Source organism: Charadrius vociferus, unplaced genomic scaffold (assembly GCF_000708025.1).
Source record: "Charadrius vociferus isolate BGI_N301 unplaced genomic scaffold, ASM70802v2 scaffold19, whole genome shotgun sequence".
NCBI lineage: Eukaryota > Metazoa > Chordata > Aves > Charadriiformes > Charadriidae > Charadrius > Charadrius vociferus.
The window spans coordinates 5,233,356-5,257,764 of NW_009650173.1; the positions used below are offsets into that span (position 1 = coordinate 5,233,356).

A 24,409-nucleotide genomic window follows, 5' to 3' on the forward strand; every position below is an offset into this window, starting at 1 on the left:
TTAAAGTTTTGCTGCAACATCAGATGGCTGCGTAAAGTGGAAGGTGGGTGGGGAAATAGTATTGAGTTGAGCTGCGAACAGAGAAAGCAATTGTACTTTAAAAAAAAATAATCCTGTACATGTTTGGAAACCGGAACAGTAAATGCTACTTACAAGGGACTTTTTACGGTAATTATTTTAATCATTGCTAGAGTGATGACACATACTAATTACAGTGTTATCCAAAGATAACACAAGAGGTGTGTAATTACCATTGTTTCCGTAGGAGCTACAGTATAGCTGTTGCATAAGTTCCATAAAATATATGTTGTTTCATTTACTGAGCAGCATTGTCCCTGTAGGCTGCAGATGCAGCACTCAGAAGCCCATCCTGACCTACATCAGAAATTCAAGTTCTGTGCTAAAGGGCTTCTTGTTCTTAGTTCTGCTGGCAGAAATTCTTTCTCCAGTTCCCATCTCTCTCTTCTCCCACTCTCTCTTTGGGTTTTTTTTTTTGTTTGTTTGGGTTTTTTTTAAGGCTTTACTTAGGTGATATTTAGACTTAATGAATCCTTGAGCTGCGCTGAGGCTCATGTGCACAGTGTTTTGCTGAACTGAAGTCTTAATGGAGATGCCTTTGCAAAGTTGAAGCACCCTTTCACAGCATAGCCCTGAATTAGATTGGGTTTCAGAGTCAAGAAATAGGGAGAAGGCTTTGACTTTCAATTACTACTTTAGTAAGTACTATTATGTGACAAGTGACTTCTGCGTACCTTAGTTTCCTTATCTATGAAGAGAGGGTAATGGTTCAACCTTTGCCAGAGAGCGTTGAGAACTTGCAGTAATAAGGAATAGATAAGACAAAACCACTGCAATTTGCTTTGCTTCTCTTGCATTTTCAGTGTCAAAGTAGCATTTCTCATGTCAAAGAGCATTTAAAATACAAGGTCAGGCTGTCCTTATTTGTCACTCTGGCTAGACGGGAACTATGGATGCTGTGTTGAGACTTTTTTTTTTTTTTTTTCCCAATAAATGCACCTTTGGGAAAGAACAGTTCATTTCCCCAAAGAGACAAACTCTCGTGAAGTAGGGAAGCATTATTCCAACTTTACAGATGAGGAAACTGAGGAAACTTCCCCATGCTGTAGGTGACCCTGCTCTGGCAGGGGGGTTGGACTAGATGATCTCCAGAGGTCCCTTCCAACCCTAACCATTCTGTGATTCTGTGAAACTGAAGCAAAGAATGAAAGCCGTTTGTAGAAGGCAACAGGATAAATTAACCCTGTAGCAAAAACTGCAGAAAAAGCCCACTGACTCTGATTATCTGCTATAACCAATACAACCACTGCACCTCACTGAACAAAGATACTGAGAAATTGGTAAGAGATGGATCACTTGCTCCTTAAGAAAGGCTTGCGTTCCTGAAAGCTTCTCTGGTTTTCTTCCTTGCACCCCAGCTACGCTGGTTGGTCTAATAAGGTGTTCTACCTCTCCTTACAATTTTGATCTCTCTTATGTCCTGATAATGTAGCGGATACCATTACTAACACACTTAAATAACTCCATTTTCCCTGGTTCTTAGGGAGTTTTGACTTGGGTCAGTACAATTGCAAAGCACAGTTGAGCTTATTTATGTCAGATGAATTGTGTGTGATATCTTATTTCATGCTTAACAGGTTCTGGTTTATTCCCTCTGACTTCAGGTATTGCTTAAATTTGCAATATAGTCAAGAATACCTCATGAAGGAAAACAGATTTACCAGGATTTCAGATGGTGCGTGTGTATAATTGACACAATTTAAGAAAGGCTGTATGGCACGAGTAGTCAATTTAAATGAACAAAAAGATTAGAAGCATGGGAAGGCTTGCTTGGCTCAGAACATATATTAGACAACATTCCCTATGCACTTTAGAAAATGTGCTGCTGTATGTCTGTATGTTTTGTTAGACTGTATTTACAGTCCATTTTTTTCAGAATTCTTTATAGTCATGTTTCGCACCAGAAGTTGCAAAAAACCAAACAATTCTGTGTTCCCAACTTCAGATGACTGTGGGAGACTTCATTTTTTCCCTATAAGTAATTAAGCAATAAAACCTAACTGGTGGGTGTGCATGTTGTGTAACTTCCATAAACCCTGGGGTGTGTCAGGAGGTAAAGAGAAAAGGCAGAGCCTTCAGCCATCATCTATTGTGCTTATTGCCTAAGAGCCTTTTGCTACGTATACCTTATTGTCCCTCTGAATTCCAGCATTTTAGTTTGCAAAAAAAATAGGCTAGCATTAAGCTCAGAATTATACGTGAACATTCCTAGCGTGCTTACTTGATACGCTAAAGCAACTTCTGGAAAAAAACCAAACAAACCAAAACCCTGAAAACAATAACTTTACAGTAAAAAAGATACTTGCCAAATGTTTGGACATACTCGAGTCAATTGTAATTGCTTAGTACAATAGAATAAAAATTATGATTTTCATTTTATGCTCTAATTACCTCCTACAGCTGCAGAGGTAGGAGAATCTCCAGAAAGATTAAAAAGAAAAACTCTCTCCAATTCAACAGCTATCATGGGTGCAGAAAGACAGGGAAATGACTGTGAGAGCAGAGCTATAAGTAGACGGTATCTGTGTACAGTACTGCTCAGTTGAAAACCATTTACTGAGACTCGTGAGTTGTTAGTAATATTTTGCAGCAGCAGCCTGCTTTGAATTTGAAGTCTGTTGGCAGAGGCTCTGGCCATGCCCACCAGCAGTGAAATAAGGGAGGTTTTTTTCCTTTTCTTTAAAGAGCTGGTTATGGTCATCTGTGCAGAAGTCAACTCCAGGTTCCCTTGCTTCAGTTCACGTTCTTCCTACAGGGAGTATAATAAAGTAGATTCAAACAAAAGCAGTTTGCCTTCTTAACAGAAATGACCAGCACCAGACATGGCATGTTTTTGCTTTGTTCTGGCCATTCCTTTTGCTCCGTGGGACAGGGTACAGAAATTCTTCAGTCTTTTATTTTTGCTGGCTGTGGACAGAAAAAAACAAACTGTCATACTTCCCACTGTACAACCACAATTTTCCCTCTCCACTCTAAGATGATTTTCAGACTTTCTTCCTGGCTTTTATTTATAGTTGAACAGATCCAAATTCTGACTGCCAGGCGCTAGCAAAGTTGCTTTTTCAGCACAGAAACCTGGGTGTGAGTCTTCACGCCAAAGAAAAAGAGACAAGAGTTAAAGCAAAGTGGTGTTGAAATCTGTGCACAAAGTGACTTTTCCATCTAGAACTTTTCCCGAGAACTGCATGTCTAAAGCAAATGAAGGTCTCACAAACTAATGGGAATGCAGTAAGTACCTGCACCACCACAGGCTCCTCATCCAGGAGACAGCCCCAGACACCTTTATCTTTGTGCCATGCTTTAGCCCTGCCGTTTGTCAAATGCTCTGGGAGATTAGCCCCTGACAGAGTTAATTAATATTGCAAAATAGTGTCACAGAATTTAATTGAATGTAAATGGGAGGCAATTAGATCTATTATGTAGGCAACTGAGTCTTACACAGTGCACATATGAAGAGGATGGGATTAAAAAATGTGGTAGGAGCCATTTAAAATGGTGGTTGTCATTTCCTTAATGCAATGAATTATTTGGTAGTCTGGAGAGACTTCAGAGGATCATTTTCTGAATCCTAAAATGAACACCAGCGAATAAAAGGGAAAGAAGCAGCGTACCAGTTTGTAAAAGCTGGCTGCTCCATTAGAAGGTGCCTTCTACGTCACCGAAGGGGGAGCGACCTGGGTGCTTCAATGTATGCATCCCATGCTGGTTTTAGATGTGTTGGGTTATCCGAGACACCCGCACAAGACGGGCAGGTCCGGCGCAGCTGGGACACCGATGGCAGTCAGGGCCAGGTGGAAGAGGACATCTGAAATGACACTAAATGGCTGTGTTGGACAACTGACTCACCTGCGAAGTATGAAATTTGCAGGTATAGTCTGAGGTTTTTTTACCTTTTGAGTTAGTGTTCTACCTGAGTATTACTTGCAGGTACAAGCAAAGGGATTCCAGCTTGTCCATGAGCAGAATCCACCCGTCCGGTTATGTGCTGCCCGTGCCCCTCGTCACAGCCTTGTCGTGCATGTCATCGCATAGCACACTTATCATATGTCTGTAGGATTCTTGCACTATTTATAAATGTTATAAAAATTCTCCATCTCTGTGTAACTGATACCCATCTGGAAGTAATTTGCAAATGATTGAAACAGCAATGGTCAGAGTCAGTGAGGAGCAGACCACCAAGGGTTTTGCCACAGCAGTTAATGAAGTGTATTCTCCAGAAAATGTTAACGTAAATATGCTGCAACCCTGAACTTGACATGGAAACTAAAAATCCTTGAAGAACTTGGCCACAGTTTTCTAACCACACCTTAAAGTATTTATAGAAAGCTAGAAGAGGGAAATATAGTTAGATAATGCAGTGGTTTTTAGAAAGCAGAAACCGTTTTCCAGTGTGAATTTTTAACTAGAGCAGCCAGACTGTGTTATGTTTTGATGCTCTTTTAAATGGTTGCAGTTCCTTCTAATATTTATAGTTATCTAAAGTAGTCTGAAGGATTTTAAGTGCATGATTTCCATTCACTATACTTGTGAATGATCTGCTGGATTAATTAAAAAGGCACTCTTATCAAGGAAAGCAAATTAAAATGACTTTTATTCTTGGCTGGTTTTCCAGTCTGGCTTCAGAAACTCAAACCACTCGAATAAAGCAAAAGTCTCCTCGACTTAATGGCCTTTTAACCTTGATTTGATTTCCACTCTTAACCTCTTAAAGTGTTGTTGTCTTACTTGCCCTGCGCTGATGGGTGAGGTTTAAATGATAAGGTTTTGGCTGGCTGACTGCAGGTCCATGTGAGAGGTGGTACGGGGGCAGAGGACAGCGAGCTGTCCCGCTGTCTGTCTGTAGGTCGCCTGTGACACAGGCAGGTGGTTTTCCAAAGGAGAGCACTGGTCACGGCCCAACCAGTCAGCCTTGGAGCAGGGCTTTGACCTCCTCCAACAAGGGTTAGGGCGGATGCTCTCTGCCTGATGGGGTTTTGAAGACCATATCGTGCCCGGTAATACTGCAAGAAGAATAATCGCTCCGGAAGGGACTGAGAGTCAGCAGTGCTCCGTTACCTTCCCGATGTGTGCTGATGCCAAGGTCTGTTGTGTTTCTGGTTTTTGTCCATATATGATATGAAACAGTCTCTCTTCTGTGACACCACCCTCCGTTTTTTTTATTTTTTTTAATCAGTCAAGAGCAAACTTTATTAAGGTTTTTATTTAACAGCTGGTGAAAATGGTTGGCAAAATAAGGTGATAAAAGGAAGATTTAGCTCAAAAAAAGTTTTCTTGTTTCTGAAAGACAATGCTAATAAACAGTGAGTGAGAGCACGCGTGCAAGTAATTTTTTAGGAAAAGAACTGATAATTTGCTTGGCTATCTAATTATATCCATGCTGACTACAGCACTAAGATCTTGCTTAAACATCTCAAACCCCTCTGCCCCCCCTCAACCAGAGTGTCTGAACATGGCTTTTAATAGACGAAGTATATTTTAAGAACATAAGGATTAATTAAAATGCATACTGGCAGTGAAAATGAGGTGGTTTTGCCATAAGGTTGTAATCAGGAAGTATCTGCAAGGGAAATGTCTCGAGTTATTTTTCCTCTTGACTGCAGCTGAAGATGACCACCTGGCTGAAATGTCACAGCTGCTTGCTTTTGTAGTATCTATTTCAGCATGTAATTTAGATGGTCCCCTTCCTTCTAATTTCTGCATCAGCACCAAGTTGTAGTATCCTTGGGGAGGGAGGGGGAGTGTCTGTCTCTTTTATTACTTTGGTTTTATGAATAAGGCATGTCTTGGAGTTCTGCCAAGGCCACCAAGGCTGAGCTGTTAGTTTGGGATACAGTGTCTTTCCTCACCTGGCTGTGGAGCGTTGGGTGGAAGGGAGTTTTTGACCTTCAGTCCTAGGTCTTTTAAAGTAGTATTTTCAAGGTAGCGTGCAAATGTTGATGAGTGTAGTTCCTCTCCCTTTCATAAACATGAGTAGTCCCAGGATTTGTCGTGGGAAGCTGGAGACAAAGGGCTTGTTTTGGGTAGAAAAGGTAAGGATGAGTCTTCATGAGAAAAGTTGTCCCGATGCCTTGTGTTAGCTGACATGTGGTAACTGAGGCTGTGATTAAACATCCACTTGTGAAACTAGCTGGTGTGATTGGAGATGTTACCGCCCCATATCTGTCCATTCAGCCCCACCAGCAGAGACCGAGGAACAATCCAAGAGCTCTCTTCAGCTGCTTTGTTATAAAGGCAACCAGTGTAGATGTCCTCTGTTGGTATTTCAAAAATAGCCGGCTGACGTTGGGTTGGAAGCTGATGAGTGCTCTTCGTCCATCTGCCAGCTCTGAATATTTGAACAGCTGGAGGAGGTAATTTCCTCAGTTGCTCCAGCGTGAATTCCAAGAGGTAAAGTTTGAGTGAAGAAAATGCAAGGTGTAGGTTTCACGTGTGGTAGCAAGTTAAAAGCCTAAGCTGTGACTTGGCCAGCTAGCGTACATTAGAAACATTTGCTGCCTTGTGTGCGCTGGAGCTTTAGAAAGTGCGTCGGCGTGTTGTAACTTGCACCTTCAAATTCTAGTCAAGACAAACCTTTAGGCAAAGACTCCCAAGTAGAATTAACCACAGTCAGCTAAGATATTTTTAAACATCACCTACTTGGTCTGCACTAGATGCTAAATGATGTTTAAAAACACGTTGGCCAACCCGTGTTTAATTAATGTTTTCTTATCTATGCGAGTCCTAAATCATTTTGATTCTGGATGAGTTTCAGTCCTGCTGATACAAGAATAATATTTCTGTAGCTTAGAAGGTTCTCGCTGTGTTTAACAGTTGCATATTTTTCCTGTTTGTAGGGACAGATGCTAGTAGGTTGAGTAAATTCCATTGTTTTCGGAAGATGAGGAAGTTTCTTTCCAGTTTCTGTTTCTACATGTTAAGGATCCTAAGGCTGGTTATTCTGCTGCAAGTACTTTTAGAGGGAAACAAAACTTCTTCCTTATCTGTCGTCTTTGAGTTTGTGTTCAGCATTATTTTCGCATGCGCACGCACACAGAAGCTGCCGTAGCTAAATGGCCTGGAGGCTGAACCTTTGCGGTGTTATGCTTCGAGACCCGTCTTACGAGCCTGAATTTATTACGCTGCCAGGTTGGGGCTGTCTGAATAAAACCACATAAGAAACTTCTGGAGGCCGAGCGGTAGCCTCAGAAGCTCTCAGGGTGGGACTCTCCAGGTAGGCTCCCCCAAACGGTGCTCGTACCACGCAGTCCACCTCCCCTTTTCGGTTTCAGGAATTGGAGCGTGAGACAAAAGACGTGCGTGTGCAAGCGAGCAGGCAGTTCCAGGCTTAAGCCTCAGGAAGAGTCTCAAAAGCCTTAGATATTCAGACAGAAAAGCAGCAAATCCAAAGCCTGTATGTTGGAGGTAAATGCATTATCCCTTTACTCTAAGAAAGTAATTGGCTGGGTCTGAGTGCATTCTGTCATCAGTGTCTCAGTTTGACACTGTATATTACCATAAGAAGACATGATGAGGAATTAAATTATTCCAGTACTTTCTTTTCTTCCCTCCTCTTGGGTGGTTGTATTTTGGTATATTTTTTGTGAGTACTGAGGTACTCTTGCCTAATTAGCATTGACAGATTTTTTCCTGGCGTAGAGGAACCTGTACTCACGTAAAGTTCTTTTCCTGCCTTTCCTATATAAAAGTAAAATTCTAGATGATTCTGATAAAATATTTAGGTTTTTTTCAGCTGGGGGAAAGTTAACAGTTGACCTGAATCTGAAACAAAGAATCGTACTGAAGCTCACTCCCATTTCTCTGAGGTCATTTGGTGTGGAGATGCCTACAAAATCCGAGTCTTGCATTTACCCACATGTATCTGAAGTTGTTAGAAAAATGGTAACAGATGTTTAATTGCCAAATATATGTAGTTTTAAGCCACTTCGACATTTTGCAGCGTCACTTGCTAGATGCACCGTCATTCAAAAGATCCCATGCCTGCCTGGAAAGCCAATAAAAGCCCGGGCAAGAGACAGGCTGTATGAACAGATGGAAGCGACTTTGAGGATTTACTATCTCAACAGTCTTTTTTTTTTTTTTTTTTACCCTCTCATGCCTAACATCGATATATTTCATTATTTTGGAAACCTTCTGAGCATCCAAATAGCACTATCTACTAAAAGCACAAATCTGTAGTTGATTCAATTGTTGCATCCCAGTTGATGGAAACTGAGCTTGGTTACTTTTGTCTCTGTGTCTCTGCTTTACAGACGAGGTAAGTGAAATGTATTTTTAGCCAGGAAGGAGCGTGTTGATGCTGGGAGAGCTCTTGTCAGGTCAGCGTAGCAGCCCATCTGCTGATCTGCACAGGCAGCAGAGAGCCCGTCTCCTTTGCGTGCCGCTCTCTGCGCTGGCCTGTGATGAAGCTGGTGTCAAATCCACACATCCCTCTCAGAGTTTTGGAGTCTTCTGAACTAGAGCTGTCAAGCACAAATCCCCCCCTGCTTTCTCAGCAGCCAGCCCACCGCTACGGAAGTCATTCCCATAGCACGGCTAAGTGCCCCTGATCTCTCAGCTTCCACAGGGAAAAGAAGGAGCTAATATTAGACATGACTTTTTGAGGGGACAGAAAGAAGAAATAAAATCCTGAAAACCCCCGTGCTACTCTGCCACTGAAGTATTTAAGTTTGGGCATCATGGTGAGGAACATAGGGTATTTGTCTCAGGTAGCTCCTTCTTGAGTAAACACGATGGCATCTGTATTGATCGCTGTTTGTGCAGCGAGAAATTAGAGGGGAACTGGAAATCCAGAGTGGCAGAACCTGGATCAGAGTATGCAGACTGACCCAAGTGCCTAGAGATGGCTATCAAGGGAAAGGTCTAGCTGGCTTATGGTAGAGCAAAGGAAAGTTATCATGACACAGTGCAAGACGTGCAAAGGCAATTAAGGAGAAGAAAGCACATTTTATAGAATGTATTCTGCTTTCTGCTTTGGAAGTGAGAGGAATCAAAGTTGCTTATTGCAACAACTTGTCATTACTGCTGTAGACCAGGCGTTGCCAATTTTCAAGACAACATGATGTTGTTGCTTATTTTCAAGACATGTCTGCATTAGAAAATTTGTCCAAACTTCTGTTTGTTACTGAGAGAATACTATTCGGAACTACTAACAGCTTGCTTCAACAGCTCATACTGTATAATTGTTTTAGGTTTATATGTGTTTCTTTCAGTGCTTATGTGTTGTAGCCTGTGGGTTTTACTTCAAAGAGGTCTTGCCCCAATGCAGATATTGCTTGCAAATTGAATGACAGAGCATATTTTGCATGGATGGGAATGCTTACTTGCTTCAAAATCCATCATAATTTATTTTTCTGTTAACAAGAAAAAATATAAATATTCTTTGATAGCCCATGAAGAGCCATATTTTGTTGTGCAGTGGGTGCTGGTGACTCTTGCTGATAATTGAACAGTAGAACTTCTGGACAGACTTTCGACTTCTTTTAATCAATCAGTTTAGTGTACTTAGACATTTTAAATTTTTAGACCGGGAATGCATTTTGAAAACAAGCTATTACCTTGAAGTGCGGTATAACTTTGAGAAAGCTGTAACTGCTAGAAAGGGAAGTCTGGGGATGAGAAGTGCCTACTCAGCTGGGTGGAGTTGGTGCAGTTTCAGTGCTGGTTGTAGTTACAGGCTTCCTTTTCCAGACCTGATGTGCCTTGGCTTACATACTTGTGATTTTATAAATAGCAGTTGAGGCTGTATAATACTGAAACTACTGCAAGAAGAGGAGAAGGGGACAAATGTGTTTTCCATTATCAGAATAAAGTATCCATTTAGTTACGTTAAATCGGCGTGGAAGAATTGAGAGCAATCTGTAGGTTATTGATTGGCTTCACAGCCGCGCAGCAGGCTGCAGCTGACAAAAGTCCCAAAGGGGCTGTTTCCTAATCACAGATAAGCAAAGCGAAGTTGGGTCTGGTGATAGGGCTTCCATTTACCAGCCTGGCCCCTTCTGCAGCTGCCCAGGTTGGATAGGAGCTGTCTGCACCGGCGGGTGGCCTCGCCGGGCAGGGGTCTCGGCACGGGGCAAGCGGCCAGCCCCTGATATCTGCCTGCAAACGGCCGTACCTCTTGTGCAGAGCTTCAAACTTTGATGAATAAGGTGTAGCGCATAACTATGCTCTTGTGAGACCCCGCCTGGAGTACTGCATCCAGCTCTGGAGTCCTCAACATAAGAAGGACATGGACCTGCTGAAGCGTGTCCAGAGGAGAGCCATGAGGATGATCCGAGGGCTGGAGCTCCTCTCCTACGAGGAGAGGCTGAGAGAGTTGGGGCTGTTCAGCCTGGAGAAGAGAAAGCTCCGGGGAGATCTTACTGTGGCCTTCCAGTATGTAAAGGGGGCCTACAGGAGAGCTGGGGAAGGACTTTTTACTAGGGCATGTAGTGACAGGACGAGGGGGGGTGGTTTCAAACTGGCAGAAGGCAGGTTTAGATTAAACAGTAGGAAGAAGTTTTTCACTTTGTGGGTTGTAAGGCACTGGCCCAGGTTGCCCAGAGAAGTTGTGGAGGGCCCATCCCTGGAGGTGTTCAAGGCCAGGCTGGACGTGGCCTTGGGCAACCTGGTCTAGTCAGAGGTGTCCCTGCCCATGGCAGGGAGGTTGGAACCCGATGATCTTCAAGGTCCTTTCCAACCTAAACCATTCTATGATTCTATGATCTGTTAAGACAACTCAGTTCCATTCCAAAGTGGCTGCTTTTCTGGAATAAGCAGAACCTGAAGCTCTTTAGGTTTGAGAAAACTTAATCCATGATAATAAGTGCGTCTATAAGGCATTTTCAAAGGTTACTTCTGCTGCAGGAGAACATGAAGTAAAATTCACGTTTGTGTGGGAAGCACAAAGAACCTTGAAAAATTTGATGTTAGGGACGGGCATGCAAGGACGGCAGAATGGTTTGATGTAAGACATCAAAAAAAGTAAAGAAATTGCAAACATGCAAGTGGGGAAGCAATGGAATATTTTTTCCAGTGGGAAGAAAATAGGGGGGTGAAAGTTGGAGAGCTTAAAAGGAGATGTTGATGGGCAGAGGGGCAGCGGTGGACAGTCTGTGAGGAATGTGAAAGGTTCAGACTTGACTAGATCTTGAATTAGGAGTCTTGGGTCTTGCTAGAAAGCAGCTAATGTAGAAATAAAAATAATAGAGTGAATTATTATGACATGTCAGGATTGTGGTCTGTTTCACTGTTCGAGTTTTCAGGGAGGAAGTAAGATTACAGTTGATCCATGGAAAAAGTAGCCAATGTATTGTTATCAGAGACAAGATGGACAGATAAAGTTAGGAGGATCCCAGAATACCACCAAGAGGAAAAAAACAAAAACACACCAAAAACCAAACCCCACAGCAAAACCACTTTGTGTATGTGAGCGAGATCTTCAGAAGGACAGGAGGAGACCTAATTCTTTGCTCAAATAACCTGAGGTTTACCACCATCTGGGATGCAAGAGAAGCAGAGAGGTTTCCGAGAAGTTTTGTGTTGCATCCTGTCAAAATGAGAGTGATGGTTCTAATTGCTACAGACAAAAACGTATCCTTGGGACATCCTCCCTGATTTTGGAGTGACACCCGTGATTAACTTGGCTCGGTTAACTTGCAGCCGGGTTGCCAGACTCATAATTGCAGAAGTTTTAATTTCCCAAAAGAGAGAAAACAGTCTTTGCTGCTTTCAGAAGAGTTTCAGTGCCAGCAAATATGCTTGCTGTATACACTGGGAATGAGATACCATGGAAGATTATTCCCCAGCCAGATTGTATCCTGATTCCTGTAATAACAACAAGGTGTCCACTACATCTGGAGATCATTTACTGTGTCACTTAGAATAGTGATTAGAGGGTATTGCTCACCTATGTATGACAGGATAGCAGAAGTATTTTGTCCTCCATATGTTCTACTCTATTATCCTGCTATGCTGAAATTGATTTTGTCTATTCGAATTTGTCGAAACTTGCAGAAATTTTGTCCCATTGAAACACTCAATTTTAATTTTATTTTTTTTTAAGTAACAATAAAGGACTACAGTTTTCAGTAGCAAGCAATTACATGATTACCAACCTAGAAGAAAAGTATTAATGTGGTCTCACATGACGAGGGTGATTCCACTGCAGAAGCCTCCACGGTGTAACTCGGTTGGGCTAATTCAGGATACCCGCAGTCCTGGGCAGAGTTTCCAAACAAGGGGAGTCATGATCAATTTAAGCAGGAAAATTCTTGGTCATTGTGATACACATTTACACCCCATTTCAGATGATGCTTGCTGCTGTGCCTGTGTACCTTGAGAAATAAAAGGCAGCAAATGAAGTTTTTGTGGCCCTGTAGCAGAGCAGGGCACTTGACAATTGTCTATTGAATTGCGTCTTTACTGTCTTCGTGGATGAATCTGTTTTACAGTCCTCTGCCTTTTGGAAAAAGAGCTCTGACTAATGGTGATATACCTTGACTCACTAACAATAGGTGGACATTCAGACCAGATCTCTGAGACTCTTTCCACTCCGAATGAAGGGAAGGATGGGTACTCAGCTTTCGATAGCATAAATGTGGGGCTGCCTTGAGGTGCTGCTTCGTGGCCGTGTGAAGTTGTCCCACCATAGAGAAGTTTCTGGGGTTGGTCCCAAGCAGGTTAGTGAGTCTTGCTGGAAGGAGATGAAGGTTTCTTCTCTTCTGTTGTGCTAGAGTTGGGGCTTGGTAAAGCTGGAATTTTCCTTCGCCCATTTACCGTGTGTGTGAGGGACAGAAAGAGAGAAACAGAGGTGCTTTCTAAATACGTAATTGTTTTAAACACTATACTGAAAATCTGAATGTGACTATTTTTGAGATTTGCTGGAAGGAGGTAAAGTGTGGAAAATCCAACTGGATGATTTCAGTGACATCTTAATTTATATGCTGTGTGTGTACTATATTATAAGCTATTAATTCTTCGTTTCTCTCCTTAAAATGGACCTGATTATGTAAAGAGAAATCTTTCCATCCTCCCAGCTGCTGCATGCTGCAGCAGAGGGAAGCGTGTTGAGAATGGCGTGCGATAACGTTGGTCTTTGCCTGCCAGAGAGCTGCAGTTGAAACCTCCTAACGAGCAGCCACGCTCCCCGAGGCTAGGACGGGAATGATAAATGTATATTTGGCAAACTGATTAGTAAAGCCTTTGCACACTTGGCTAGTTGTATCCTGTTTCCTGGAAGGTTGCCAGATGGAGGAGAAACGGAAATGTAATGGATTGCAGGTTGGGTTTTTGGTGGTGGTGTGTTTTTTTTTTTTTTCCTCTTTTTTTTTTTTTTTTTTCTATTGGTTGGTTGCAAAAAGGCTGAATAAACAGGAGTTGCCTTGAGGTAGGCGAAGTCTCGCTATTTGAAGTCACGCAAGCCTTGCTCTGGCTCAGCTGTATTTTGTTTCCCAGTGCTCTGAAGGCTGTGTTAGTGACACCCCGTGAGGCTGGGGGAAGGCTGTTCAACTGGATTTAGTTTAGCTTTTTTAAAACCAGTTGAAATCCGTAGCCTCTTCGGGGGGGTGGGAAGAAGTTCCAGCAGATGCCCGAGGGGCCGCACAGCAGCCCCATTCCCGGGGATCCTCGGCAGAGCCGCCTGACACCCCCTTACGAGGGCTGCTGCTTCCCCAAGTGTGTGGTAGGTTATCAGCATCAACTAGTAGTGTTTGAGGGTCAAAACGGTTCAGTGCTATAGCCTTGTAAATTTTATTTGATTTAAGAGTTTCTATTTTGATGTTTTGAACACTTTGTAAGATAAACATGTGTTCTGCAGATCACTGGCTCTCTGGTGTAGAGGCCCAGCGTATTTCATCAATATTTCTTTCTATTTACGGTGAACTTCTTAAGAAACTGTTAAAAAGAAAGCCGTGAAATATTGCAAACCTCCCTCCATGTCCCGCCAGATAAAGTTAATACAGTTGATTTGGGCAGCTACTGACAACAAAATGAATTTTAGGGAGTGTTTAGGTGCCATCTGGAATTTTTCATTCATGTTAAAAATTCAAAGTATCTGAAAAATCATGTCACGGCTCCAAAATCCTGAGTTGGTTTGCAGACAGGAGACTTCAAGAATAAGTATACATCGATTATTTTCATTTTTCTTCTGGTTTCAGAGCTGTTTGGTTATACACAAGTCACACAGACGAACTTTTCTCAGCAGTCAGGAGACATCTCTTTTTTTCTTTTAAGACAGAAGAAGCTGAGATTTAAACATGCTTGTACTGATGTCAGAGCCATGCTATGGTGATTGGGGTGGGCATGAGAATACAAAGACTAATTACCAAGGTCTACTTTAACAAATGATAGTACACAGTTTTCTAGAATCAAGTAGTATCTGCTGCTGCTGTTACCTTCCTGTTAATGAGAAGCCATCTTCTTCTCCCTTGATTTATAAATAAAACCATCTACCTTTGACAAACGGATTTGATAAACATAACTAGCATCGTTTCTATCAGGCAGCATTTTATTAAGTCGTTAATTCTCTTGTAAGCAGATTTACGTAAGTATCAAATGCTTTGGGTGCTCTCTTTTATGTAGTTAGAAATAGAGACTGAGATAAAAACGTAATAACATTGCTATGTTCTGGCAAGCTGATACTGTAGATGATGCTCTTGTCATTTCCTTCATTTGCCTCTTTGAAGTAATATTTTCCCCTCAGTGTGGCTGGCTTGCTTCACAGCGCCCTGGAACAGCAGAGGTGGGCTTTGATATTCTGTAACCTTTGTTAAAGCACATTGACTGCTTTTTAATTATTAACACTTACTGCATTGTACACAGTATTTCCACCAGATGATTTCACTATACAGCCTTCTCCGACATGGCTTTTGCTTAGCTTGGATATGAAACCCAAGTCTGAAAGCAAATACGGTGGCTGAAATGATGGCATCTTTTGGCAGCTATGGGTTACCAGGTGTTCTGCGTTATTGTCTTTTACCCTTAATAAAATACCTCGTGTCACAACTATTAGCAGCTCACCGAAGGTTGGACCACACAGGGTCTGCTGGTCAGGACAGAGGTAAAAAGGTTGAAGAAAAAAAGGAGCGGGGTAAGGGGGAATGCGCTTTTGGAAAGCAGCTGTTTTGGCTGCTGTTTCTGCTTTCCTGCTTTGTGTTCTGCAGCGTCTCCTGTATTTATTGCTTTTAATATCATGGTGGTTTTCACAATTTACTCTGCGTTAGGGTCTAGGAGTCCAAGTTTGAAACCGGCCACATCTTGAGAGAGAGCGAGCAAGTATGGCTGAGGATCTTGTTCCCTTTCTCCCTCCCCCCGAAACAGTTTTCTTTCCTGAAAAGCTTGTCCAAATAGCTAACCAAAAAGATGAGATATTACCAAGGTTACATTTTGGTAATGTCAGCAGGCGTCCTGTCAGTTGTCAGCACTGTGAACATACCGCCTGCTTGCGAATATCGTCTTCACGTTTGGGGTTCTCACAGAAACTTTTCCCTGCCTCATGCTAGCAGCTAGCTATTTTTACTTAACTGCATAGTTTCTTTAGAAACTGCCGTATAGATTAAAACCACATGGGTACCAGAGCATGTGTGTCAGCAGAGCAATGCTGAAAGCTGGAGGATCGTGTTAATCGTTGGGAAATGCACTTTTCAAACCTAGTGCCGTAAGAAGATTCTGTATCCTTCTGGGATGTGTTGTGGGGTTTTTTTTGCCCTGGCATATTTGTAAAAGTATATCCATGAGGCTGAGTAATGTGTTCTCATCGTTAAAAATGTGCAATGACTAAAATGACTGTTGCAAACTTGATTCACAAATATGGCATAATTGAATGCAAAATCTGTAATCGCTTGCAAGATTTAATGTATTGGTGACTTTCCTTGTTAGATGGCTGTAGAAGTACTGTATTTTGTGACTGAAATTATTATTGCAATTTTTTTCCAGGCGTCTGGCTGGCAACGACCTTTCTTTTATCCATCCAAAGGCCTTGTCTGGGTTGAAAGAACTCAAAGTTCTGTAAGTAATCGGGTTTTAGAACTTCATAGCTAGCTGTATGCTTTCTTAGTGCACAGCCAGCCTGTTTACTCGTAGGCTGGATTAATTTTTTTTTCCCCTGTTCTCTGCTGCGCTCCCCCCCCCCCCCCCCAATTTACAGCTCTCCTTTTTTTTTGTTGTTGTTTGTTTTATAAAGCCTGCTGTAAGTGGTGATGATGAGCAGTGCTCACTTTGACTAAACTGTAATTACTACATTTAATTAGAGCACTTAGTTGCTTCTGAAGTATATCTTGTCGCAGAAGAATCCTAAGAAGGGAAAAATTCTGAAAAAGACATGTAAAATTTTTTATTGTTCCCTCAACTTACTCCATCAGGTGCCCCAATGTTATCAGGTAGTACTAGTACTTACAGAGATGTAAAACACTGTTTGACCTTGGAATCATCCCCTATCAGTGCTAGAAATAATTTCCATAGTTCGATGGCTTCTTTAGCTGCAAATGACTTACTATTAGAATAAAAGTTTTATTAAAAAAAAAAGTTTGAATTATATGCCCTGTTTACCATATCCTATTTTCTTTTCTGAGATAGAAGTATTCATTTCACCTGTTTTCCCATAGCTAAGGATGAATAGAGCTTTCTGTTGTTGGGGTTTTAAAAACCTGTACCCAGAAATTGTGGCGTTTATGCTGATGTAAATATTTCTGATTGCTATTGGGGGAATAGATAGTTTATTAAACAGATACTTACAAAACCTAGTGGAAAAGAACCCTGAGGTTTTTAAGAAGGAAGCATAAACAAGCAGCATAAGCAGGGTAGAGGTTAAGAAACTGCCCCTCTGCAATACTACTTAATGTGATGTTTTGTAAATTGAATGCAGAGTGTCAAGGCTTGTGACAATATCTCCCTCAGGATATTCAACACTGGGTGCCTGAAATTCTAGCAGTTCTTGAAAAATTTTGGACTTGGATATTAATTAACAGTAAACTCCACTTGCATTTTACCCCAGCATGCACCAAGATCTAATAATATTTTATAATGTGTGAGATCTCCAATACTTACATTCTCTTTATAAAAGGACTCATAATGCAATAATATGTTGACCTATAAGAGAAGTTCTTAAAAAACAAACAAACAAAAAAAAAACAACAAAAAAAACCCCAAACCCAGGATAACTTTATTCAGCTTGGCTCTAGTTTCATTCTGTGTCTTTTTAATGTTGTGCCCAGAGGTGCTTTGTTGTGAACGCACTTTGTAAATTAGATTGTTAATGCATTGTGTATTGATGCGGCTTTAAGAAAAATTAGAGGTTTGTGTATTTTGAAGCATGTATAGGATGATTTCACAAGAAAATAATAAAATATCATTCATTGTAGCAAATTTGTACTAGTGTTAAGTTGCTCAACCTCTTCAGTGAGTTCCCAGGGGATTTTCAGCCAATTATGTCAGAGGCTTGTTCTCTGCAAATTAATGCAGTTAATTAATGAGTTGTAAATAAAACTGAAAATAGACCATTTTCTTGTTTCGTTGTTGGTTTTGGGTATCTGGTCTTGATAATTCTACATGCTTTGATGTACACTAGAAATCTGTGGAACCATAACAAGACCATGGGCTCTTCTGTCACCTCTATTGTTGAAAAAGTTTATTTTCAAATTCTACTTTGCTAACAAAGTGGATTTTTACAGAACCCTACAGAACAATCAGCTGAAGACTGTACCTAATGAGGCCATCAGAGGATTAAGCGGTTTACAGTCCTTGTAAGTTTTCTTACTTTGCTTTTGTTCTTGTATTGTTCTCCAAGTTCCACTTTCAGTCACTTGGTACACACTTGCTTCATACTGTAGAGTTTCGAAGTATAATCACGTGTGTGTAATAACATAGCTGGACTTTCTGATACTGCAATTTCAACTGGAGCAAAGTTTCCCAAGTAAAGTTCATAAGGAATTTTATTTGTCATCTTTGGGGTGATCCAAATCCCAACTCTTTCAAAACCCAAACCCAGGTACAAGATTGCTGTATAAATGCAGCAGTGGTGGAGTTAAACATTTATCATCCTTCTTGCATGTCCTAAGGTGTTTAAGCAATTTAAAAATGTTGTGCAAAAATGAATCATGCTAAAAGTCTTTTGTATCCGGAGGAGGAAAAGGGGTTTCTGGGAAGGAGTATTGCTTGAGACGTGCATGGTATTGGTTTTACTGCGAGGTGTTGAAATCTCACAGACAGTTATGAACACCTCAGCCATTATTGCTAGTTGCTCATAAGATAGTTCATAGGTGCTTATAATATCTCATGGCTTATTATGTTTTATAAAGCATCTTAATCAGACCTTAATAGTTAGTTACAGCTCTCTAGGTGGTAGATGCTTATCACTGTGATGAGGAGGCAGAGGGGGGAAGGGCTTCAACATTTTTCCTCCTTTCTGCTTACCTACAGAGAAAGAGGGCAGATTGTCTATTCCTTCTGTGCCGAAATTCAGGTTTCTGGCCTAAGACCCCGTTTCTTTCAGTGTTGCATCAGATTATGGAATAGTTTTGCAAAAATAAAGTAAATGAAGAAAATTAGTTTTGCAAAATAGCTGCGGAAACTATTGCACAACTTTTTGCAAAGGTGCTTTCTGCATTCCCTAAACTTGGATCTTGGCCACCACCTTCTCCCAGTCGCTCGAGTATTTCCCGCCTTTTCCATCTGGAGCAAGCACCAGTAAGCAGCACGGGGCAGAATAAGATTGGCTGCAGATTACGCTGCTGGGGAGCTGGTGGCACCTCCCAGTACAGCCCCGGACCTGCTTCTGCTGGGCTGCTCACCAGCCGGCATCTCCGGCGCGCGACAGCAAGCGCGGGAAGGACGCAACTCACAGCGGGACAGAGCAGCCAGTTTTGATGCCATGAATTGGCACGGACTTTCCCAGGTTTTTGGATCCAAGGGTAGGAGGGATGGAGGTTTCCATTTTGCGAATTTGATGTCCACGTCTCCCCCTTGTTTTAGCGTGTGCGTGTAGACAAGAGAGCACCTTGGTCTGAGGGCTGCAGTCTGCTTTGTGCAAGTACTACGCAGCGTAATAAAAATCCTTCAAATTACATGATGTGAATAACCCTTTAGTAATTATTTAAAAAAACAAAACAAAACTCCTTCCTGGCTTCCAGCATTTCTGGGATGCCAAAAAAGAAACTACTTTAGCAAATACTTTTGTTGCCTACACATCATCCATTTGTTTTTCGATGAACATGCTTTTTTCTCTACTTATTTATAGTAATGTTTGTTCTCTAATTAAAGCATAAAATGAGTGGAAAGAAGATGATGTTAGAGCCATTTAAAAAAAGCAGACATTTTAGTTGTTGACAATGTCATGGAATGATTATGTAATACTGTATAATGTAACCAGTATAATCACTTGACATAATAACATCATTGTAATTAAAATATAATAGTAACAATTTAAAGTGTGTTGAGATTTCCCTTTCTGGGAGCTTCATTGTTCATAGGCAAACGATAAACTATCAATTTTAGGAAGGTGAGAAAGGGAGAAATTGGGTTAATAAGTAGCAAGCTGCTTGTTACTTCTTTTTCTGAGGAAGCCCGAGCTGAGACTTCAGAACAGCTGTTAGAAATATGGTGGGCAAATCCAGTCTGCAAGTCATCAGTGCCAGAAGCTCCGAAAGACCCCCTGATGTGGATGAGGCTTTGGGTTGTCCCCCTCTCTGTCCCTGAGGAGGATATCTGTCTGCATTGCGAGATCACCATGCTTTGTTAGAATTGGCAGCAATTTGAAAATAAAATTGTTTTTTGAGACGAGCATGGTAAGAAATGTAAAGCATTTTTCCTATGGAATTTGTTTACTTCACCAGAATGCATTTCTGTCATTTTAATGAATTTCAGGAAAACTTTGTTTATTGCATCACTCATAAAATTACAATGTAATTATGCGTATTCCCTACTAGTATAGGGAGCACCATCTGGCAAAGGAATGTAGGATGGTCCTCTGAATTTTATGTGTGAGCACGGAAAGATAAGTGTCAGCATGTTGCCTTATTGATTAAAAAAAAAAAAAAGAGAGAAAAAAGTGATATTTTCTTTTTCCAAAAGAATTTGTGTCAAAAATGGATTTAAAGCTCCTGACCTGCTGTGACCTTATTCTAAAACAAATAACTCTTTGCTGAATATATGTTAGAAAACCTACTTCTGCCTTTTTAATATATACTCTCCATCCAAAACCTGCAAGTTTAAACATCACTTAACTGACTCTCTTCTGGCAGTTTCCCAGTTCGCTCTGCAGCAGGCTTTAGGGGGATTTTCTCTTGGTGAAGACACGAATTACTTGTAAAACTTTATAGGATATTGATAATCATTTGGTTTGCAACTCCTGAAGACCTGTCCAATTTATCTGTTAATGTGCTCCAATTTCTAGCTGCGTAGGAGGACGGTTGCCACACTGAATGTATTAACAAGCCCAGTAAACATACATGGGTGGAAATAAAGATGATGGTTACAGGAGCTTCGTGATCTCTAATGTTTATATTATAGCTGGCGAGTAGCCCGCCTGGTTCAGAATGCTAAACGACAGCTCTTTATTTTCTATTTACATTGGATATTTTCCCAGCTCTGGCCTCTGAAAGAGTTAGAATAGAGTCCTTATTTATGGAGGTGAGATTTAGCAAAATGAAAGAGTTTTGCTGAGTGGAAACTTGCTGTCTTGCACCCCAAAGTAGTTTATCTGGCAGGATGTATTCTCACATTGCAAGACGCCACGATATCTGGGACCGTGGGACTGCGCAACCGAGACAAAGGCACTAGTTGCCCGGCTTGTGCCCATGGCTTTTGGTAGCAGAAAAACCTAAAGAATAAGAAGCTTCGCAAACGTAAACAATAGTTTTGATACATTGCAGTTACTCCAGAGCATAATACTGTATTTTTGTTATCGCAAGGTAATGAAGTGGCGTACTTCGTACTTTAGATCTGGAAATGGTGTCGGTGAGGTTTATTGGCGATCCAAGGGTCGTACGGAGAGCCAGAGGTAGCAGAGCTGTGTGCGGCTCCCGCAGCACGTGCAGAGCCTGGAGGGACGGCGAAACCATTTCAGAGGGTCACTTTTTTAAGTGCTTCAGCATATTTAACTGCGATGACTTATTTTGGTAACACTGCTTATTCTGAGCTTTGACCCAGAATGTGGGGGTTTCTAAAATGGTTCCGTAAACTGCAGCAACTTCTAGAGTTGCTCTAATTCACCCCAAAATCCCAGCTACATATGAATTCTAAGTCATAGCACAGAATGTTCTAGTACAGTCCTCTGTGTGTGACGGATACTGGAACTATGTTGTTTAAACAGAGACTTTCAGATGCTTTGGAAAGGAGATGTGTGTTCCGTTTAGACTCAAAAAACCTTATTTGCTGCTAGTTTTAGTGAGCATTTCCAATCAAATCCCAGGAGTCATTTTTGAAAGCTTGTCAACAGCTGCTAACGTATCAGAGACAATTTTCTATAATTGTAGTTCGGGCATCACCAAGGTGTTGTCCCTGCACATGTGCACACATGCCTGCATGCAGGGAATACGAGAGCCTTCTGCAGCAGTAGTTCAAAGCGCTGCAGCTACGCTGTTGTGCCAGATTCCCAAATTGTGGGTATTGGGACCGTGCCAGCGTGGTGCTCAACTGTGATAGCTCCTGCCTTTCTCCTCGTGTGGGTGTTCACCTGAGCTGCAGGGTAAGTGTCTTCATGCATGTGGTCAGCAGTCATTTTCTGCGGTACCCGGTCGCAGTTCTGGCTCCTCAGCCTGGTCCTCGCAGCCTCTGCTGCAGGATCATAACCAGTTTTGCCGTCTGCTTTCCTATCTCAGAGGGCCGGAGCAGGCTTGAGGCGGGATGAGGCGGGAGGCGTGAACGTGCTGAACTGGAATGCAATTGTGTTTTCTGGGAGAAGGAATCAGCTTGGTCCAGGCAGGAAAGACCGGGGTCCTGGTGTGGGATTGGGAGAAACGAGACCAGGATCTTGCTTTGCGGGGTAAAAATGGACGGTGAAGGGATGGGGACAAGAGGAGGGAGGCGTATTTCAGTCAGTCGGGGACACATATTAAATATGCTGTAGCACATACCTGCTGTAGCCTTGCATTTCTAGCTTTTTTCTTATTTTAGGAAGGAATTTTTTATACAGATCAAGGTATATCTGTATTTATAAAGAAAAGCAAACCCCAAATCAGATCTAGAAACATTCTGCTGGTACCATAACGAAACCACATAGCTTTAAGCCATAGTTCACATTGGTGACAATTTTAGTAACATAAACCATAAGCACGTTGAAAGGTGTCAGAAGGGAAGATCCCTGAATTTGGAGAGGACAATGCAAACACTGTCTTGTACCAAACATACACAGTTCAGGTCTAATTCTGATATTTTTTTCTTAAAGAGTGTTTTAGGACTTCTGATGATAATTCTGTGATTCTGGATTATTGAGTTTTGAGGGACACGGGGTATCTGTAAGGATGGTCTTGTCTGTGAGGCTGTGAAAGAAGTTCATTAACAGCAATGACTAGATGAAGTTAAGCAGCGTTGTATGGTCTTGTATGCAGTATGCACCTTTAACAGTGGCAGGTGGTTTTTCAATTAACCAACTTTTAATGGGTTGTCTTCAGTTTTTTTTTTTTAGTTCCCTGCTTTGCTGTTGTTAAAGGGTTAAAGGGGACCAGCCCTCAAGTGCGTCTGTGTTAAGATACAGGATTAAACTATCAGCGTCAGAATGGGAAAGGAAGAAATTCGCACACATTTTCTTTTTAACCTGAAAAACAATACAAACTTAAATATGCTGAATATGCTTTTCTCCCTTGCATTCTTTATAAAGTAAAGAATGTATAAGAGCTCTCCTGAGCATGTTGGATTGTGCTGAAAAATCTTTAAATATGCAGCAGTTTAAATATGCTGCTTGGTGAACTTTACATACTTGCTAAATGACAAGAGTCTCATTTTTCTATGCCATGTTCACCTTTAGAAGCTGTTCTGGTTTTCTTGAAAGTGAGATATGGGTATTTCTTGTGAGCGTCAGGAATCTCTGGGACTTTTGTAGCCTTTTTTTTTTATTTTTTAACTGTCTGGGCTTGCTTAAAGGAATTGCTAATATTTAAATAAAAATCAGGAAATTATTTAGAAATGGAATGATCGGGAACTTAACTGGGACGGTGGAAGCTACACAGTATGGAGGTAAAGATATGAGCTGAATCCTCTGTGGGTGATTTGCAGCAAACTTGGTCTGAGCTCTGACTGGTACAGTCTTAAACATATAAATGGAAGAAACAGATGTGCTGGCACATCAGTGCTGGTGGTTGAAATAGCTTTGGCATGTATCATTAGTTTCTGAGAGCTGCTGTAAATTTGTCCTTGAATAAAGCAAATCCTTGTATTGATGTTCTCAACACATAAGGTACAGAGAGCGGCCGCTTGATACCGTGAGCAAACGTGCTGAGTATTTTAAAGTACCTCTGTTAACATGGTGGGTTTATTGCCTTGCATTGTAGCAGAATTTCCTAGGTACCAGGCTTATCAGTGCTCAACTTCAAAACCTAAAAATCTGCTTCAGTGTTATTTGAGTGATTTCTTTGTGGTTTTTTGAAGGAGCACTTTAAAGAGCAAAGTTCTTTAACAATTGCCATTGAGCAGAAGTGGTTTAACACAAGAGTTGGGAGTCATTTTCCTTTTGTTAACATCAATGTTAAACTCCCGCTATTAGTACAAGGCTGTTAAAATCTCCCAGTTGCTGCAGCCTGGAAGGCAGAGAGCGGCCACGGATGAGAGCTAGCGAGGCTGGGATAGTAACCGCAAACAAGTTTGCGGTGGTCTCCTCTTCCCAGGCAAGTAGTGCTAACAAAATGTGTGGCAGTAGTACATTCATAATGAATATTATTACTAAGATGACATTTTTAAGATGTATCTCCTATCAACAAGGCGAGGAGGGACCATCTACAGCAATGGCCACTGGCATGCTGTTGGTGGTTTGTCCCAGGAGAGCAAGAGTTGACCATAACATGCCTGTAGAGACTGCAGGATGAGAGCAAAACACAGGATTCTTTTTTTTTTTCTTCTCCCTCTACTAAGCTTTGTGCCCAGCTCTTCTGTCATGTTCCTGCTCCCTCCAGACCAGCTGGGATCATGCAAAGCTGCTGGTTTCACAGCCTGGCTGTGGTGTCACCCTACTGCGGTGGCCGAGGGATGCTCTGCCTTGCCTTCCCCCAGTCCAGTGGGGAGGAACCCTCACTGTCCAGCACCTGGTGTCTTTTGGAGGATGGGAAAAGAATAAACCAGAGAAGCAGCACCAGAGGGACTGGGCAGCCAGAGGAGATCTGCGAGTGTTGTCCTGGAGGTCTCCCCACCCTACCCACAAGGGGTGCAGGCT

General features: G+C 41.7%; 1 protein-coding gene across 1 annotated transcript in view; it reads left to right on the top strand.

Moving 5' to 3' along the window:
• The window catches only part of LGR4 (leucine-rich repeat containing G protein-coupled receptor 4), an 89,549-nt gene that overhangs the window by 44,099 nt on the left and 21,041 nt on the right, over nt 1-24,409 (top strand). Inside the window, exons 2-3 of the mRNA XM_009892709.1 lie at nt 15,988-16,059; nt 17,721-17,792. Coding sequence (XP_009891011.1) covers nt 15,988-16,059; nt 17,721-17,792 — 144 coding nt within the window. The remainder of the gene's footprint in view (nt 1-15,987; nt 16,060-17,720; nt 17,793-24,409) is intronic.